The following is a 21,158-nucleotide window of genomic DNA, read 5'->3' as shown; positions in this document are numbered from 1 at the left end:
GAAGGGAATGCTTCCAGTTTTTGCCCATTCTCTATGATAATTGGCTGTGGGTTTGTCATAAATAGCTTTTATTATTTTGAGATACGTTTTGTTGATACCTAGTTTATTATGAGTTTTTAGTATAAAGGGCTCTTGAATTTTGTCAAAGGCCTTCTCTGTATCTATTGAGATCATCATGTGGTTTTTGTCTTTGGTTCTGTTTATGCGGTGATTACGTTTATAGACTTGCATTTGAAACAGCTTTGCATCCCCGAGATGAAGCCTACTTGATCATAATGGATAAGCTTCTTGATGTACTATTGCAATTGGTTTGCCAGTATTTTATTGAAGATTTTTGCATCTATGTTCATCATAGATATTGGCCTGAAGTTTTCTTTTCTTGTTGAGTCTCTGCCGAGTTTTGGTATCAGGGTGATGTTTGTCTCATAAAATGATTTGGGAAGTTTCCCTCTTTTTGTATTGTTTGGAATAGTTTCAGAAGGAATGGTACCAGCTCCTCTTTGTATGTCTGGTAGAATTCAGCTGTGAACCCATCTGGACCTGGGCTTTTTTTGGTTGGTAGACTATTAATTGCCGCCTCAACTTCAGCCCTAGTTATTGGTCTAGTTAGGGTTTCAACTACTTCCTGGTTTAGGCTTGAGAGGGTGCAAGTATCCAGGAATTTATCCATTTCACTCAGGCATACTTGTTTATTATTATAAACAGATTACTGTTTATAGTAACCTCTGATGGTGGTTTGTATTTCTGTGGAATCTGTGGTGATATCCCCTTTATCATTTTTATTGCATCTATTTGATTATTCTCTCTTTTCTTTTTTATTAATCTGGCTAGTGGTCCTGGATTTATTGATTTTTTGAAGGGTTTTTTCTGTATCTATCTCCTTTAGTTCTGCTCTGATCTTAGTTATTTCTTGTCTTCTGCTAGCTTTTGAGTTTTTTTTGATCTTGCTCATCTAGCTCTTTCAATTTCAATGATAGAGTGTTGATTTTAGATCTTTCCTTATTACTCATGTGGGCATTTATTGCTATAAGTTTTCGTCTAGACGCTGCTTTAAATATATCCCAGAGATTCTAGTATGTTGTGTCTTCATTCTCATTGCTTTCAAAGAACATATTTATTTCTGCCTTCATTTCATTGTTTATCCAGTCAACATTCAGGAGCCAGTTGTTCAGTTTCCATGAAGTTGTGCTGTTCTGAGTTAATTTCTGAATCCTGAGCTCTAATTGATTGCACTGTTGTCTGAGAGACTGTTTGCTATGATTTCCGTTCTTTTGCATTTGCTGAGGGCTGACTTACTTCGAATTATGTGGTCAATTTTAGAGTAGGTGTGATGTGGTGCTAAGAAAAATGTATATTCTGTGGATTTGGGGTGGAGAGCTCTGTAAATGTGTATTAGGTTTGCTTGGTCCAGCTGAGTTCAAGTCCTGGATATCCTTGTTAATTTTCTGTCTCTTTGATCTGTCTGATATTGACAGTGGATGTTAAAGTCTCCAATTATTATTGCGTGGGAGTCTAAGTCTCTTTGTAGGTCATTAAGAATTTCCTTTATGCATCTGGGTGCTCCTGTATTGGGTGCATATATCTTTAGGATTGTTAGCTCTTTTTGCTTTCAATTCCTGCTTTTTTTGCTCTCCATTTGCTTGGTAAATCTTTCTCCATCCCTTTATTTTGAGCCTATGTGTATCTGCATGTGAGATGGGTTTCCTGAATACAACACACCAATGGGTTTTGACTTTTAATCCAATTTGCTTGTCTGTGTCTTTTGATTGAGACATTTAGCCTATTTACATTTAAGGTTAATATTGTTATGTGTGAATGTGATCCTGCCATTTTGATGCTAGCTGGTTGTTTTTTCTGTTAGTTGAAACAGTTTCTTCATTGAGTCAATGCTCTTTACCATTTGGTACATTTTTGGAGTGGCTGGTACTGGTTATTCCTTTCTATGTTTAATGCTTCTTTCTGAAACTCTTGTAAAGCAGGCCTGGTGGTCATGAAATCTCTGAGCAATTGCTTGTTCCTAAGGATTTTATTTTTCCTTCACTTATGAAGCTTGGTTTGACTGGATATGAAATTCTAGGTTGCAGGTTCTTTTATTTAAGGATGTTGAATATTGGCCCCCACTCTCTTCTGGCTTGTAGGGTTTCTGCTGAAAGATCCACTGTGAGTCTGATGGGCTTCCCCTTGTGAGTAACCTGATCTTTCTCTCTGGCTGCGCTTAGCATTTTTTCTTTGATTTTAATCCTGGTGAATCTGACAATTATGTGCCTTGGGGTTGCTCTTCTTGAGGAATATCTTTATGGTGTTCTCTGTGTTTCCTGGACTTAAATATTGGCCTTCCTTGCTAAGTTGGGGAAGTTGTGGATAATATCCTGAAGAGTGTTTTCTAGCTTGGATTCATTCTCCCTGTCACATTCAGGTACACCTATCAAATGCAGATTAGGTCTTTTCACAAAATCCCATATTTCTTGAAGGCTTTATTCATTTCTTTTTACTATTTTTTCTCTAATCTTGCCTTCTTATTTTATTTCATTGAGTTGATCTTTAACCTCTGATATCCTTTCTTCTGCTTGGTCTATTCGGCTATTGAAACTTGCCTATGCTACGTGAAGTTCTCGTGTTGTGTTTTTTGGCTCCATCAATTTATTTATATTCCTCTCTAAGCTATTTATTCTCATTAGCATTGCATCAAACCTTTTATCGAGGTTCTTAGTTTCTTTGCCTGTGTTAGAACATGTTTTTTCACCTCAGAGAAGTTTGTTATTACCCATCTTCTGAAGCCTATTTCTGTCAATTCATCAGACTCATTCTCCATCCAGCCTTGTTCCCTTGCTGGTGAGAAGTTGTAATCCCTTGGAGGAGGAGAAGCATTCTGGTTTTTGGTGTTTTCATCCTTTTTGTGCTGGTTTCTTCCCATCTTTGTGGATTTATCTACCTATGGTCTTTGTAGTTGGTGGCTTTCAGATGGGGTCTCTGAACATCCTTTTTGTTGATGATGAAGTTATTTCTTTCTGTTTCTTAGTTTTCCATCTAACAGTCAGGCCCCTCTGCTGTAGGACTGCTGGAGGTCCACTCCAGACCCTGCTTGCCTGGAGATCACCTTTGGGGGCTGCAGAACAGTAAGGGTTGCTGCCAGTTTCTTCTTCTGTTACCTTCATCCCAGAAGGATACCCACCAGATGCCAGCCTGAGCTCTCCTTTATGAAGTGTCTCTGGATATACAGGGGTTGGGGAGCTGCTTGAAGAGACAGTCTGTCTCTTATAGGAGCTCAAATGCTGAGCTGTGAGCTCCATTGTTCCATTCAGAGCTGATGGCCAGGTATGTTTAAGTCTGCTGCAGTGAAATTCATAACTGCCTTTTTTTCCCAGGTGCTCTGTCCTGGGAAGGTAGGGCTTTATTTATAAGTTCCCGTTGTGCTTCTGACTTTTTTCAGAGATGCCCTGCCCAGTGAAGAGGTAGCCTAGTCACAGTGTGCCCACAGAGGCATTGCTGAGCTGCCGTGGACCCTGCCCAGCTGCTGTGTGAACTTCCTTGCAGTTTTGTTTATAGGGGTATAGTTAGAACTGCCTCAGTTATGGTGGTCTGCCTCAGTTATGGTGGACTGCCTCGTTAATGGTGGACGCCCTTTCCCCCACAGAGCTGGACCATCCTGGGTCCAGCTATGCTTGCTCTCAATCCAGCGCATTTCAGATTGCTGGTCTTTGTGGGGATGGGACCAGCCAAACCAGATCACCCGGCTCCCTGTTTCAGTCCCCTTTTTTTTTTCAGGTGAATGGGTGACTCTGTCTCCCAGGTGTTCCAGTTCACAGTTGAAATGGTGCCCAGATTTCTGTGACTTTTGTGCAGAGACCCACTGCACCAGCTGAAACAGCTGTGCTGGAGGCTTGTGGTGCTTTTTTGTCTGGAAATCTCCTGGCCTGTGGGCAGTAAAAATTCATTTGGAAATGAAGTGATCACTCACCCTCTTTGTTTTCACTGGGAGCTGCATCCAGAGCTGATTCTATTCGGCCATCTTGGATAGCCCTTTCAGTTGCCAAGTTTCTTGAGTGTCTCTTAGTCTTCAGCATTCCCCTTTCACTTCTTTTTTTCTTATAATTTATTAATAAGGATTTGTTTTTAATTATAAGAATGTTTTTAATGATAAATATTTATTTTTTTCCCTATAACTTGTTTACTGAAAAATTTCAAGCCCTTGGTCCTGGGGTATTTCCCATTGTTTGGATTTTGCCAATCATATTCCTGTTGTGTCATTTAATATATTCTCCAATTCCTTTATACCCTATAAATCTGTAGTTATGTGGCAGGCCAGCTCTCACTAACAGTGAAACAGGCAGACCTCCATAACAACAGTTTCAGCATTAACTGAGTGTTTAAGTTAAATATTAAAACTGGAAGAGCTAGTGCTTTTATACAAAGACTGAAGTGTAACAAAAGCCCACCAAGAGTTTTGCCTAGGTCTTTCTTGGGCCTTCAAGCATGACAAGATAATAAAAACTACGCAGACCTCCACAAACAAGTTTTATTGATAGTCTAAAGGAACTCCCCAAACTTCCATGATTTTGCAGGAGACTAAGTAAGGGGGCCGGGTGCAGTGGCTCACACCTGTAATCCCAGCACTTTGGGATACCAAGGTGAGGGGGCCACTTGAAGACAGGAGTTTGAGACCAGCCTGGTCAACATGATGGAACCACATCTCTACTAAAAATGTAAAAAATAAACTTAAAAAATTAGCCAGGCATGGTGGTACGTGGTTGTAGTCCCAGCTACTCGGGAGGCTGAGCAGGGGAATCTCTTGAACCTGGGAGGTGGAGGCTGCAGTGAGCTGAGATCATGCCACTGCACAATGGAGTGAGACACCATCTCAAAAAAAAAGGAGGGGTGGTTAATCACCCCCAGAACCTGGACCCATCTAGGTTAAGTAAATTTACTGAAGCTCCAGAGGGAGGTCTTCAAAATTCAGACCTTAGTTATAGATTAGAAGTTATAGATAAGAAGTTAATCACTTATGTTTTTAGATGAATGCACAGTTACATGTAGACATATAGTTCAAATGGTATATAAGCTCTGAAAAACTCTGTCATTTTGAGTTGATTTAGCAATATTTTCTAGGCCTGTTTACAGATTGTACTCCATTACAGATTATACTCGGTTACAGGAATAAATTATCTTCTTTCCCAGTTCGTCTACGTCTCATTATTGGGCAGCAAGAATAAACAGCCCAATCCTCAGACATGTCAGGGAACAGTCAGACCTACATCTGGGGTCCCCAACCCCTGGGGCAGCAGACCAGTCCCCATGTGTGGCCTGTTAGGAACCCGGCCACAGCAGGAGGTGAGCAACAGGTGAGCGAGCATTACCACCTGAGCTCTGCCTCCTATCAGATCAGCAGTGGCATTAGATTCTTGTAGGAGCCGAATTCTATTGTGAACTGCACATGTGAGAGATCTAGGTTGTGTGCTTCTTATGAGAATCTAATGCCTGGTGATCTGAGGTAGAATAGTTTCTTCTTGTTACCATTTCTCTCCGCCCTCTGTGGAAAATTGTCTACCATGTAACTGGCCCCTGGTGCCAAAAAGGTTTGGGACCACTTATCTAAAGAAATGAATAAATCCAGATTCAATGCATTTCACAAGAATTCTTCATAGGTAGTGATGTGTTTCCCTATCAGGAAGTATATAAGTTATTATCACTCCTTTTGTGATGTTAAAAGCCTGTAATTGGCTTGATCCATTCATTCATTAGGGGTTGCAAAACGTGACATTCTAATTCTATCTTTTTTTCTTTTTATATTAGCAAAAATATATTTTGTCTATTTAAGATTTTTCTATTTTCCAAATAACTTATGATGCTTTGTGTATTAGAATAGAAATAAGACATCCAGAGATAGAACCAGCTGAAATCACACTAGAAGCAATTTAATATGGTTTCAATAGTTCTCTTCTTTTCTAGGATAGACTTTTTTGTGCTCTAGAGATAATTGTGAAATGCCTATAGACAAATGCTATCAAAAGGGACTGATTTGGTGTGTTCTACTAGGACACGAAGAGATTGACAATTTTCTGGAATTTAGCTAGAGACTTAAAATATTTATGTGTCTCCTGTGTAAAGAAGACAGGAAATGTCTTTATAGGCCTGCTAAGTAGACAGTTATCCCTAACATTTCCACTTGCAGTCAAAATATATACATGACATATGCCAAGTAGATTAAGAAGTGTAAGAATATCTTATATTCTCTAGCTGTAAAGTATTCCTGTCACTGTGGTAAAACTTCAAAATATCCACAATAAGAGTTGCACTTAATAGCATATTCTTGTTATGTAAGGATTAACCAACAAAGTTTTAGATATGTTTGTTTCTGTGTATTTATAATTTGTCACATTTCAGAACTCATAGCCAAGTATCACCATAATAACTAGCACCCATAATAACTTATGTCAATCAGCCAACACCAAAGTATAAACATCAAAGAAATTTTATCACCGTAAGTGTGCTTAAACATAGAAATCCATATCTCCAGATCAATAGTGTATCATGGCCCCTCTTGCTCTCCCCTTGAGATTTAAATTAGGAAATTCAAAGGAAACAGAAAGAACTAAGCAACAAGTGGTTAGGCCTCCCTACCAGCTGCTGAGCCTCGGGCAGCTGTTGGCATGGCCTTTAGTGAGTCTTCCACTTAGCAATGCCCTGACTAGGGTCTCTAATACTAATGGTCACTAGCTTGTCAGCTCCCTTGGGAACAATCCCTCAAAGCTTTCTAAACTGTGACTGCATTTTTCTGGCATAATAAGCATAACTTATTGAATAGATTTAAATCTTTGATGAACTTACAATGCTTCAAAGTCATTATTCTGACATTAGTGATAGTCTCATAGACAGTGAACTGTACAAGATGAGATGGAAGCCATAGTGACCAAAGAAAGCATCCTGGAGTTTGTTTTCTGACTAACCCTGTGGTACATGTTAGCTTTAATTTGATTTGTCTCTTTCAAAAGTGAGACATAGCCAAAAGAACACACACACACACACACACACACTCCACCAACATACCAACTACTGGGAAGCTTTTAAAAGAAAAAACTAAGAATTTGAGAGTAGTGAATCTACTCAGTAAGTAAAACATCACAAGGGAAATTATAGAATCAGAAAATAAGAAGGAATCGTTGAGATGAGTCAGTCACACACCCTTCATCTTACAGCTTAGGAAACAGAGGTCATATGGTATGAAGGGACTTACCCAAAGTCACGCAGCCAGTCAGCAACAGGACTAGGACTCAAATCTTTAACTGCCTTGACTGTGCAAATTGTTGAAGGTTAACATTTTTGCTGTTTAGATGTTTCCCTAAACACTAAATTCACTAATGAATGGTTATTCTCCATAAAAATGTATGACACGTAAGTGAAATCTCTGAAAGAAAGAGGAAAATACATTCTACAAACCTGCTAAATTTGGTATTCACAGTAACATGAAGTCAAAATTTCATTGGAGTACAACTTTTTATCTCATCATTGCTTCACAGTGACACAATAAGCCCTGGCCAAAACTGCTGTTTTTGAAGTTGTATTCATTTTTCCAGGTCATCAGGATTTACTGGAGCTCCGTGGATTTTAACAGTAATTATTCACTGATTACCTACGACCACTGACCAAAAAGATTATAAACAGTTTTGCAAATGTCTGAAAGTCACTAAGCAGATCTCCCTGGTTTATACATAAAACTCATAAATTTCCTCGGTAGTATTTAAAATTAAAGGAGTTCAAAAGTAATCTTCAAAAATGTAATACTTCAATTAAAATAATATAAAATTATGTTTAAAACCATGTTAATAACATTTTATAAATGAATCTAAAGCCTGTTCATATCAAAGAAAGGCAAAATGTTTTTAATTTAAAGCCATCTCTACCATCTTCAGTAACTCCCTCATATGAGAGTTTAATTTACTAATTAGACTGATGATACCTGCCTTCATTGTGAGTTATGAGTAATTAGATATTATGATGAACTACAAAGAGAAAAAGGACCCCTCAAAGTGCAGTCAACCAGATCATTATCTGAGGCAGAGCAAGCTAATTATCACCATAAAATTCAAACTAGAAGAATTGATCTAAACATCTAATGGACACTACTGAGGGGTCAAATCCCTTATACTTAGTGAATTCATACTATACAATCTTTTTAGCAAATTAAAATGGGCTTTAATATAAGAAAAATATTCAGTGTCAGAAAATGTGTACAGAGAACTAAAAACATATAGAGACAGTCCTCACTGAGTTCTAGAGAATTTCCTACAAACCAAAGAATACGGAAGTCTAAATCCAAAGTTGGGACAACCATTCTCAGGTCACTTAACCCTTTGACTCTCACTTTTCAAGACTTTGGAAGTGAGAATATTCTAGAACAACTATTCTGTAATGGAACTATGGAAAATTACTCATTAATCCCAAAAGAGGCCCTCTTAGTGCTTGGGGGTTAGGAAGGAAAAATGTAAATGTGTCTTGGACTGCTGAGATGTACTCATAGTGTGATGTTTAACAATGAATAGTGAAGGGGAAAAACATATTTTAGTGGGCCTAACAAGTATTGGTGATCTGTGTATAGTCCCCAGTTACTGTTGTGACACTATTTCCATGAGACAATATCATCTGTGGTCCAAACAACAGATTTACAAAGAGACATACAGAATGCCACTTCTTTGTAATTTGATGATACAGAAAGATTTCAATGCCCAGGTAAATTACAGTAATGAGATTATAAAGTTTTCTTAAACATTTATTACTGTGGGAAATCCTGACGGAACAAGGCCCATTCAAGACACTGACACATAACGGCATCCTTGTATTGATCACTCATCACTTAGTCATTGCCTTTGATTGTGCAACAGTGTCACTTGTGTCTTCTTTAATTCCCTGATAAGATAGTAAAGCTGCAAGCTTACACACAGGCACTGTGTTTGTTCAGCCCTTAGAAGCTTTCTTTGCAGCTTGCACACAGTGGAGCTGGGAGGCCATCACTTTGGGGAGCACTGAGCAGAGGGGCATGAGCAGAGAGGCACACAGTAGAACCCATCTCTTGGTGGAGCTAGCACAACACCGCTTATACGATCATATTTGTTAGTCCGTGGCTTCCCAAAACATTTTCCTTTAATTTGCAAGAGATACAAAATGATGAACTATCAGAATCTCACCAGGAAAAAGAAAATTCTAAACTTTTTTGTCATTCAAGCTCAACATTCAAAGGCATTTCTTCAGATAAAAATGCTGTTTTTCTTCATACATAAAAGTGACTTACTAGTCTTCAATTATTGGGTTAACACATAAATGTTTGTTGACTGAACACTGACCAGTCTCACTCAAGCCTAAATCAAAGCTTGACTGTCTACCACATTCTAGGAGGAAAAAACAATCCCCCAAATTCTTTATAAGTGAGGTTATTCAGGCTTCGAGAGTTTGCATGATCTGCTCATATGTATTACCACTGCAGACTCCTCCCTCCCAAGACTACTCTGATTGCAACCATGGAAAAAGAGTTTGCTTTTCCAAGTCTGATCTTTGTATCCCTGTTACTTCCATGAAGAACAAAATATGGGGAACAGATTTTGAGCTAAAACACTCTCATGGAAAATCACCTTTTTTTTTTTTTTTTTTTGAGACACAGTCTCATTCTATTTTCTAGGCTGGAGCACAGTGGGTTGATCTTGGCTCACTGCAACCTCCACCTCCTGGGTTCAAGCAGTTTTCCTGCCTCAGCCTCCCGAGTATCTGGGATTACAGGTTCCCACCCCCACACCCGATTAATTTTTGTATTTTTGATAGAGACTGGGCTTTACTATGTTAGTCAAGCTGGTCTTGAACTCCTGACCTCAGGTGATCTGCCCACCTCAGCCTCTCAAAGTGCTGGGATTACAGGCATAAGCCACCATCCCCAGCCCCATCTGTGTTCTCTTATAGTGAATATTAGAAAGACAAATATTGTTTTCATTGACCCATTTTTGAAACAGAACAGTCAATAAAAAGGGAAGTTACGATTTTATAAAAGTACCCTAATAATAAGAAATGAGAATGAACCTCTATGTGCAGAGAAACTCCAATACAGAGTAATTCTGACATCTGTTACATTGGATAGCAGGAAGGAATCACAAATCCTACATGAATCCCTATTGCTACAGATCATGGGAAGAGACTTGATAATATTGCCTTTGATCACAAACATGCAGAGAAAGTTTGAAAAGTGAAAAATACAGAGCATACAGGATACTAAGATTTCATTTCAACGAATATTAGACTATACCTGTCAGAGATTCCAATAAAGTCCTCATAATGTCTTAGATATGGCAGAGTGAAAGCAGAGGAGATAAAATATATAAGCACATAACCCACAGAAAGGCAGCAAATGCTCTTATTTAACATAATAAGAACTGAGAGTTTGATGCATTTTGTCCCAGACAGTAGGAAATATTTTATTCTGTGAATAAATTATCTGATTTGATTTTGTTTCCACTATTTGCTTTTAATTAGGCAAGACACACTTCCAAATTTAAATAGCTAAAATATATTTCCAAATCTTTAATAGGTAATCTCCAAATGACTGTCTAGTATTTCATCTGCAGTCAGTCACCTTTCCACTTTAAATCAGAAGCCGGAGGCTAAACTTGCTGACTAGTTTGCTATTAACTTGTGGAGGGAAAAAAATCTGTTTGGTTCTTGTTGATATGACAGATATTTTTCTTTCCTGTTGTTTTATATGCATTATTTTCTTTCTTTTTTTTAATTTTTATTTATTTATTTTTGAGACAAAGTCTCACTCTGCTGCCCAGGCTGGAGTGCAGTGGCATAATCTTGGCTCACTGCAACCTCCGCCTCCCAAGTTCAGGCAATTCTCCTGCCTCAGCCACCTGAGTAGCTGGGATTACAGGCATGCACCACCAGGCCCAGCTAATTTCTGTATTTTTAGTAAAGATGGAGTTTCACCATGTTGGTCAGGCTGGTCTTGAACTCCTGACCTCGTGATCCACCCGCCTCGGCTTCCGAAAGTGCTGGGATTACAGGTGTGAGCCACCACGCCCGGCCTACATGCATTATTTTCAATACACAAAATAATGAGCAAAGCCTTGCTGTAAAGAGCTCTTTCGTTGGAAAGAGCCCATTTCCAGGATTTTCATATGACTTTACGCAGCAGGAACCAAATGGCAGAAGCCCCTCTTTGGAGTGCTAGCTAGGATTATACACCAGGGTGGTCAGCCAGCAGTAACTGCATAACAGAGCTCTGGCATGTCTGTGACTTCTGTGTTCAAAAAAGGGCACTATCTGCAGTTTATGAGGCATTTTGGAAAGTGTAAGATCTAAAAATCTTATTAGTATCTCCCATCTAGATAAGAAGATGAGAAACATAGACTTTTAAAATGTTACCCCAGGATTCATCAGTCACATACTCTCAATGCACAAACAACTGTGAATAATTCAGCTGCAACTAATGTTTCATGTATTTTTCCTGTGCGTTCTCTACTTGCTACTTAGAACACTTGAAGGATAAGTTGGAAGAATATATGGCCCGATTTTCCAAAGTGAGGATTGTTCGCACCAAGAAAAGAGAAGGACTCATCCGGACCCGACTCTTGGGGGCATCTATGGCCAGAGGAGAAGTCCTGACGTTCCTGGACTCTCACTGCGAGGTCAATGTGAACTGGCTGCCCCCGCTCCTCAGTGAGTATAGGCTGCTGTGGCACCATCCTGGGATGCCTCAGGGGCAGTGCACGGTTTGCCTCTATTTAGTTTGCAATCAACAAACGCTAGAGGTCCCTTCTACAAGTTTTCCAGTAAAGCCTTGAATTCTACATTCTACCACGGCTGAGGACAGTTTTCCAAGTAACTGTCCTAGACAGTATCCTAGGTAATGCCACAAAATTGGCATTTTAGATAATATCAACTTCAATGTTACTTACAGATTTAAAAAGGCTTCATTTATCTTAGATATCCTCCTTTATTGTAGTCAAATTCACTGGGTGAACACTAAGAGAAAAAAGTATCCCAAAACTCTTTTATAGTTCTTCTGTAACTACAGTACAATGCACACACACACACACACACAGAACAAGTATTACAGGATTGTTAAGAAAAAAGAGGAAGGAAAATTATTCATCCCCAGAATACAGTTAAAGTGTAAGCACCTTGACGTTTTCTAGGATTTATAATGCCATTTCTTTTCTGTTATTCTTTCCACTTCTGGCACCAGACTATATCCCTAAATACACAGTTTCCTGTATTTACATAAACCCCTTCAAACACAGCACTGCTGTCCAGGTGCTATGTCTTAAATGCTCACAATATGGCTAAGCCTAGGGAAAGAAGATTATGTCATAACACATTTGAACTGTTAGAAACACAAAAGAACTGAAAGTAATTTAAGCTAGAAAACATATCTGTGGTTCAGTTCAGGCTTCATTATTTTTATTTTAAAATAAAGTCAAATATAAAGTCCACTTGTAGATAAGAAATAAATTGTCAGCTTGAAGAAAAAACACTCTTTCTAAAAATCTCTTGGTGCACACATAGTGTTCTCCCTTCCAACTTTGCTAAAACAACTTTTATTGTAAAAATATCCCTGGTCTTGGAACTGAAGTCAGTAGCAACTGCCTTCACAATAGCTGTATCAGAAAGAACAATTTGCTATTGACTACTGTGTAGGTTTTCAGCAAGAACCAGCAAAGCTCCATTAGTAAAAGATGTAGGAGGAAAATCAATTGAAACTGTATAGGATTTAAAACAAGAAACAACCAGCATGCAACACCCCCCGCCGCATTGCCCAGCCACACACCCCTGCACAGACGACTACCCGGCCATCCTAATAAACCGCGATGTTTAGGCGCCCCTACAGTCAGAGACTCCTCTGAGTCTTTAATTAAAAGTACCTTGTCCAAGGACATAGCAATTTAGAGCTTCATCAGCAACAGTGAGATTCCCTCAAACAGAATTTGACCTGTATGGTGTTGAATACTCAGGGAAGTCAGCAAAAGGCCTAATTTATTTATGAACCAAAGCAAATCCCTAAATGACAATTATTGAGTCTCTGATTGTTCACTATGAATCTAACTAAAAAGAAGATAGAAAAAAGGAAAAAAGAGTAAGAGAAACCCACAATCCAAATTTTCTCATTAAAGTATCTCATTTCCTGTAGTCCTGATGGATAAGAAATGATTCAAGCTCAGGATCACTATCTTTTTTTATTTCCCTCCATCAGTGTCTTGACACATCATCCAAAATGAAAAAACAGGCAGAGGCACACAGTTTCTTGGCTCATTTTTCACCTTGGGATTATACCTGAATTTCAATTTCCCATTAAGTCTGTTTGTTTGATCCCTGGAAATTGAAATGTAGGCACAAGCCGTGGATGAAAAATTAGTCATGCTGCTTTCAACCTAAGCTAGTACAGCTGGATGAGAGTGAAAAGGAAATTTGAAGGAAAAGTTGACAGTTAATTTAACAGACACATTCTCTTTGGGTCACCTTGGGACTCCTTGATGGTCAAGGAACTTGTAAGTCAACCTGATTCTGAATTTGATTGAAGAAAGTCACTGAAACCTTAATATTAAAATACCTGCAGGGATGAGAGAAAAAAATACTCTGGACCCAGCAATGATAGTCTCCTCTGTCAAAGACATCTCTGGGGGAAATACCATTCAATAAAATATTACCAAATGGAAATACCATTCAGTAAAACTCATTGTAAGGCTTGCCCTGGTGGAAAACAGTTGCTTAGCCATCTCTTGGTGGAGATTAACTAGAAATGGTGCTGGAGGGAGTCTCTTCATCTGCTAATTAAACTGAAGTAAGGCAAAGGCCACCTCTAGCTCTCTGTGGCTTACCAGGGTCATGCTCTAAAATTGCAACCGTTTCCACTCCAGTATCTTGCATTCCCCTTGCCTTGTTTTATTTTTTTCTCATCTCATGTATCACCTTTTAAAACACTGTACAATGTAGTTATTTATTATGTTTATTGTCTTTGCTTCATTCTTAAAGACAGAAATTTTGTGACATTATTCATCATGGTAACTCCAGAATGTAGAAAAAGTGACTGGTACATCGTTTCTAATCAATAAATAATTATTGAAATATGAAAAGAATGACTGGATGGATGGATGGATGGATGGACAGATGGACAGTTGTATGAATCGATGGAAAGGCATGTAGACTTAGAAGAGAATTTTTCCATAGGATGCTATGGTTTCCATACCCTGTTCCATAAGTGTCATCAAAATAAAGCCATTTATTATCACAGCCAGTAAAACCTTATGCTTTTCATCCCATGCTTAAGAGAAACTTCTAAAGCAAACGGCTGGTTTCCTTACTGTAAGAACTTTATCCCCAAAACAAATTACATTTACTTCACAATCTCATGGGAAACACAATATAATATGGAATTAACCAAACTTCATAATCGTTCTAAATGACATCTGTTATTTGTTTACTGTCACATGCAGGGGTTTTCCAAATACAAGAAGCTCTGCCTATTAGACAGCATTGGTCTGTTACAACAAATATTAGCTAAATGCACATTCTTGGAAAGAAAGATACCTCACAGGTTGTTATTCTAGCTAAACCGAAGGATGCAAATACCAGTGCCCTGTGCTAGCTGTTAATGTCATCATAATAACCACACCCACATAGGAAAGGAAGGTACTGGAACTGAAAAAAAAAAAAAAAAACACTTCTCTGCTATCATGAGAAGCACAATGGAATGCTCGAAAGGTCAGATTTGAAATTGGATTGTTAAGCAGAGGCTACATCTTGGTTATTGCTCTCAATAGCTGCATGACCCTTGACAAGTTATTTAATTTCTCTAATCTCAGCTTCCTCACACATAAATTGGGGATGACAATAATAGTTACACTACGGGGTTGCTAAGAGTATTAGAATAGCATAAGAATAAATTACTTGGTAGTTAACTCAAGAATTTAATAGTAGCAGAAGTGATTGCAGTAGTATTATATCTCCTCATACTTTTGTGAATATGAGAGGGAAGAAAATGTATAGCTTTGATCAACAGAGTTCATCTCCAAGAATAGTGGCAAAATAAGACTTGGAAAAATCTCTGGCAAACCTGAGAGCAACGAATTCTATGTATGATCTGTCAGCATTTAGAGGGGAGCAGCCATCAAGATTGGTGTGAGATTAGATGCTACAAAAACCATGAAGTTAAATATTTACATTTTGGAACCTCCAGAAAGCAGGCCAGTATTTTCTCAGCAGGCTCTAGCAGTGTGCTTGAAAGAACACAAGTACTGTTTATACTCTGTGCATGCTGGATGCACGATAAAATGACAGATTGGGGACAGGTCAGAGCAAAAATGTGACAGAGGTAGAGCTAAATGGACTTCTGCAAGTCTCTCTGGGACATAACTTTCTTAAAGGAAAATACAACAGCTCTAATTGGGCCTAATCACTGTCCCATCCTGTTAAGTCCAGAATTCGGAGATTCCTGAAAAGTGCTCTTAGGATGACAGGGAGCCAAGGCTGCAAGCCTTATGCATTAGTAGGGGACTGTAGGCTTCTCTTTGCTGAAAAATGATAGACGACCGAGGCAGGCATGTCATTTCCTATTTTGTGCTTTCATTTTTCAGACCAAATTGCACTAAACCACAAAACCATCGTGTGTCCCATGATCGATGTCATTGACCACAATCACTTTGGGTATGAGGCACAAGCTGGGGATGCCATGCGAGGAGCCTTCGACTGGGAAATGTACTACAAAAGAATCCCCATCCCTCCAGAGCTCCAGAGGGCAGATCCCAGCGACCCTTTTGAGTGAGTAGCAGCCAAGGGAGGGGCCAAGGGAGTGAGGGCAGGTGACTCATTGCAGTGTCAAACTGGGGCTCAAGAAGACAATGATCTCTAACAAAGTGGGATAAAACAGGTGGCAACAATATGCAAAACATCAGAGAAAGGTCAGACCTACATGCTGTAGAAAATTACAAGCTGTCCTGAATACCTGAACCATCCCTTCTTAAACTTTGCTCAGTATGAAACTGTACAGATGAAAGAACCAGGAAAATGCATAAACAGAATATACATAACCCTTCTTAAACACTTTCTTATTTTCAGTTCTCTCTGTTCTTTTGACTTTTCCCTAAGGGATTACTGAAAATAATTTATTTTTATTTTATTAGAAATTGATATAAAATATGAACCAGGGTTTAAGCCTACTTTCTACACTCTGTTGGAAATTGTCTACTTAGAATGGAAGCGTGCTCCCAAGCAGATGTTCCCACAACTGAAACATGGGGAATTCAATCAAAGTGATATTTCCAGAGTCAATCTTCTTTAATAATCCTGCCCCTAATTTAAGTACATACTGCCCAGAGAAGAATGTACAGCAATAATCTAATGATTAATTTCTACCAAACAACATCCTGTTTTTTCAGTGTGGACATGAGAAGTGTGCATTTAAAGAAAAAGAAGAAATATGTATAGTTTAATTTGACAGACTATCAAGACAACTCATAGTGAATAGCAAACTTTTTCCACTAGTTAGCCCAGAGATTACCCAAGGGATACTATAAATCTATTCCTCATACTGTACCCTTTGATGTCATTAAAATTATTATAATTTAAAAACTATTACATATATTTTTCTTAGTACAAGAAAAAAGTACAAGGCTTTGCACACTCTGAGTCCACTTAAAATGCATTAAAATAATGCTGTCTTTTCCTCAATAATACGGGCTGTGAAAGTTTGCAGTAAAAAGCTACTGAGTACAAAAACCACTTATCTGATACTAACAGTTTAAATTACAATCAACATTTCATAATTATCAGGAAAATGTTTCCTATACTTCTAGTCTATAGAAAAATAGAACTCCTGAGGAAGCAAAGGAATTTCAGAAGACATTAGGATTTTTTTTGTGTGTAAAATGAAGCGCTCTCCCGAAATACCCAGAGCTTCTGGAGTTCGGCTTCTTTTGGCTCTTCACTTACTGGAGGGTTTTTGAAAAGAAATAATAAGGTACCTTTGTTACTTCCTCAAATGCTTTGGCCAAAATTTCATGGATATTCAAAACTACTAGAAAAGCTGTCTAGTAATCTGAATAAAAGTGTTGCTAATAAGCGTTTGAAGTGGGCTCAGCTGAGAGATGCTATTGAGACTTGTCTGAAGGTAGCCATCTGAAAATCTCAACGGAGGGGCTTACAGTGGGACAGGGGACAAGGGTGTGAGGTGATACTTAGGTTAATTAGTTTGATTCAGCCATTCCACAATGTGTACATATTTCAAAACATCATGTTGTCCACCATAAATATATACAACTTTTTTAAACAATACAAATTAGTTTCAGTGTTCATCTCATGAGGAAATAATAAAAGTTTTCAGCAGCCTGTTTGGATTGCAACGACTTGTAAGGAAGAACTTACAGTTTTTTTAACTTATTGCCCATATCAATTCACTGCTACCATATGTGTCAGTTCAAAAACTAGATACAAAAAAGAAAATAAAATTTAAAACATTTTAGATGTGCACGTGGAGAGGAGTATGAAAGGGTCTTAATCACGGTAGAACTGTTAGTAGGTGCCAGCCCATGGCAGAAGAGCCACAATTTGGCCACTACTATGAGAAAATGCCATGTTGTAAGGACGAGAAATCACCCAGGCTGGCTTTCCAAATACCGTGAAAGTGACTGGTCATAATGACCTTTATTTTATTTGCACTGTGATAGAAGAGATCCTGCTTCCTGAAATAGTAGGATCAAAGTACTATCGGTGGAATCTGCAATAAGGACAATTATAAAAGTATTCTCAGAGCCTGCACTGACAGTCGAAATTTCTGTCAGGCTGAGCCTGCCTGTGGCTATTACAATATCAAGCGCCTTGCTTTTAGACACAGAGCTGGCAGAATTAGTAACTTTCAGAACTAGGTTACCTCTTGTTTCTGTCACAAACTTAGGTGGCTGCTGAACTGCCAAAAATTGCATTCATCAATTGCATATTACTATCTTTCTGCCTTAAGTCTTTTTGATTTCTGGGAATGTGGACACTTTAGCCTCTTGTAATAAATGCAACTTCCAGGAGGTGTCCACTTTGATCTTACAAAGTGTGTTCGCCTTCCTGATAATAAGAGAATGGTTGCCCAGGCAGCACTGCGCAGTGTATCGGCAATTTCGTTATCACCGCAGTCAACTGAATGTGCTCATAAACAGACAAGCTTTAGGCTAAAACGTGCTTCTCTGGCTGTAAAGCTTTAAGGTACACAGAATACAGACTATCTGTCCATCTTTCTTATAGTCTTTCATGTTTCGAGAGGCTGCTTCCGAAGCGTATGGTTTTCTGTGGACAGGGCGAAGAGGCTGAAAAGCTAGGAAGAAAGGAACCAAAGAAGAATGTGCAAACATATCACAAACCCCGGGACTTTTCATACAATAAGGATGCAAAAATTATCTTTCCATACCAAGTTTATCAAATGTCTTAAGTGACAAGATTTGAATTATCTCATTTATTCTGCCATTACTTGAATTTTCAGTGACTACTGATTAGAGCAGTGTTTTCCAACTCGAAAATTCTGTGAAATTAGTGTGGAATGAACAGTATTTAATTATTAATGAATTGGATTGAATTCAATTGAAAATTTTAGAGTATTATACTAGTGGGTAAGTGTGTCATTTCTCAAATATTCAATTTCAGTTATAACGCATATGTGATCCTGATGTGGTATAAACTGTATTTCTTCACATAGACTACACAGACCAAGAGATCAACATGTACCAACCTTCTAAACTAGGAATCAAGACCTTCAACAATCTGCCTAGAAAAGAAAAAGATAACTCCCTTGAGCATTAAGAAAGTATTTACTGATATTTACAAAATGATCCTGTTTTTCAACAAACTGCTGCCAGAATATGAGAGACATGCAACATTCATGATTTAAATTATTATGTAGTGGTCATAATTCCTATTGGATTGGATACATTTAAGAAATATTTTGGTCAGGTGCAGTGCCTCATGCCTGTAATCCCAACACTTTGGGAGGCAGAGGTGGGTGGATCATCTGAGGTCAGGAGTTCGAGACCAGCCTGGCCATTATGGTGAAACCTTTCCTTTACTAAAAATTAGCCAGGTGTGGTGGTGGCACCTGTAGTCCCAGCCACTCAGGAGGCTGAGGCAGGAGAATCACTTGAACCTGGGAGGCAGAGGTTGCAGTGAGCAGAGATCGTGCTACTGCACTCCAGCCTGGGCAACAAAGCGAGACTCTGTCTCAAAAAAATAAAAATAAAAATTGGAGTGAGAGTTGCAGTTGCTCACACCTATAATCCCAGCACTTCGGGAGGCCAAGACAGGCAGATTGCTTGAGCCCAGGAGGTTGAGACAAGCCGGGGCAACATGGCAAAACCTTATCTCTACAGAAAAAAAAAAATTAGTGGGGCATGGTGGTGCACCCCTATAGTCCCAGCTAATTGGGAGGCTGAGGTGGGAGGATTGCCTAAACCTAAAGAGGTTGAGGCTGCAGTGAGCCACGATCATGCCACTGCATTCCAGGCTGGGTGACAGAGTGAGAGCTTGTCTCAAAAACAAGAAAATAAAATTAACAGGAAATATGTTTGGCTACTTATTAAGGAAGAAACCAAAATGTTCCCTCTTTCTGGTGGCTTTTATCATGATATAATGCTTTGAGGAAATTCTTATTATTTGTGGCTTTTAGAAGGTGTTCTCATTCCTGGTCCAGCTTGAATTCAGGGCACTTGGAAATGAAAGCCTTTTCTGTGTGACAAAACATAATATGCTCTTCCGCCATGATGACAAAGAGAAAGATGTTCATTTTCTTTCTAAAAGTCTAGAGTGGGCCTGAATAAATTATCTTGTCCAAGGTCCCTTCCCTGTGAGCAGCCACTAGACAATGTACAAGATAGGCATCCAGACTCTGCAGCAACTCATCTGTAAAGTCAATTTCCTACCTCAAAAGAGAGTCCTTTCTATTAGACTTATTGACAGAAATGTTTCCCCTGTATGAAGGAAATTCTGCCTTCCTAATCCCAAATCATCCTACTTGAGATACAAGGAATATCTCATTAATGACAGAGATATCAGAGATATTTGAGTACAGTTGCCATGCCTATACTGCCCAAGAGGGAAAAACAAAACAAAACATTTTTCTTTTCCAGGTTACATATTTTGAGTTCTATCACCGTGTTTTCCAGGTCTACTAGAATCCTGTAAAAGTTCACACTTGTTGGTATAACTGTTATATAAATTCGCGTCACTGCTGCAATACTACCAATGTTTCTCCAACTTGTCTCCAATGGCAGCATGAAATAGTCCATCCAGCATATCAGGTACCCAGGCCCTAATACACGACTCTGTCAACTATAAAAACCAAGTTCATTTCTAGGGGATTTATGCAGGTTCCTAGATATTATGCTTCCTTTCTCTAAATACAAAGAATCGATTCCACAGTTTATTCAGTTATTTTGCAAGTTTATTATATTTTTCGGAATCCACCTCTATTTTGTTTTGTGATTGTGGGGAAATTCTCTCTGCACTGCTAGTCTTCTTCAGATAGATCTTCACAATTCCTTAAAGACTTCTAAAACTAGGAGTTTTAATCACCATCGATGGAATTCTTGCATAGAGTCATTAGTGAGAACTGACATCTTCTATTTTCCATCTATTTATACCACCAGTTTCCAAAAAGTTTAAAATAAAAAGATATATACAACAATGGGGAAACTCACAGGCTGCAATCATCCATTTGATTATCTCACAAACCACTGTGATCCACAGACCTATCAGTTTGAATTCAGTGATTCCTCGTCCAGGGCCAATGCCTAGCCTACAAATGTCCCTAGGCATGGAAAGCAACAGCCATGACCCATTGCCAAGGACCTCAAGGTAGGCACTTCAGGCGTGAAAGATCCTCTGACAGGACAGGTGTGAGATCCTTGTGAGCTGGTTCTGCAATCCAAAAGTGTGAGACATTGCCCACGCTAAAATGGGGAAAAGTCTACCTCTCTGCTACAGAAAGTTGTATCGCCGTCACATGGAAGTAGAATGCTTTCTATAGATTGGCCGATAGTACCTTCCTTTGTTCTTCCAAGGGACACAATGAAGAACTTGCTGACTCTCTTTCTTGTATAAGAATGTGAGAACGTGCTGATGCCAATACTCTGTGAAAGTCAGTGCTCCTTGGG

The 21,158-nt window shown here is 38.8% G+C and overlaps 1 protein-coding gene across 1 annotated transcript in view; it reads left to right on the top strand.

The window, feature by feature from the left end:
• Positions 1-21,158, top strand: part of GALNTL6 (polypeptide N-acetylgalactosaminyltransferase like 6) — a 1,203,768-nt gene that overhangs the window by 972,780 nt on the left and 209,830 nt on the right. Inside the window, exons 6-7 of the mRNA XM_003938723.4 lie at positions 11,509-11,694; positions 15,609-15,792. Of these exons, the coding sequence (XP_003938772.1) occupies positions 11,509-11,694; positions 15,609-15,792 (370 nt within the window). The remainder of the gene's footprint in view (positions 1-11,508; positions 11,695-15,608; positions 15,793-21,158) is intronic.

The sequence above is a fragment of the Saimiri boliviensis genome, chromosome 3, assembly GCF_048565385.1.
Source record: "Saimiri boliviensis isolate mSaiBol1 chromosome 3, mSaiBol1.pri, whole genome shotgun sequence".
NCBI lineage: Eukaryota > Metazoa > Chordata > Mammalia > Primates > Cebidae > Saimiri > Saimiri boliviensis.
This window is presented reverse-complemented; position numbering and strand designations above follow the sequence as displayed.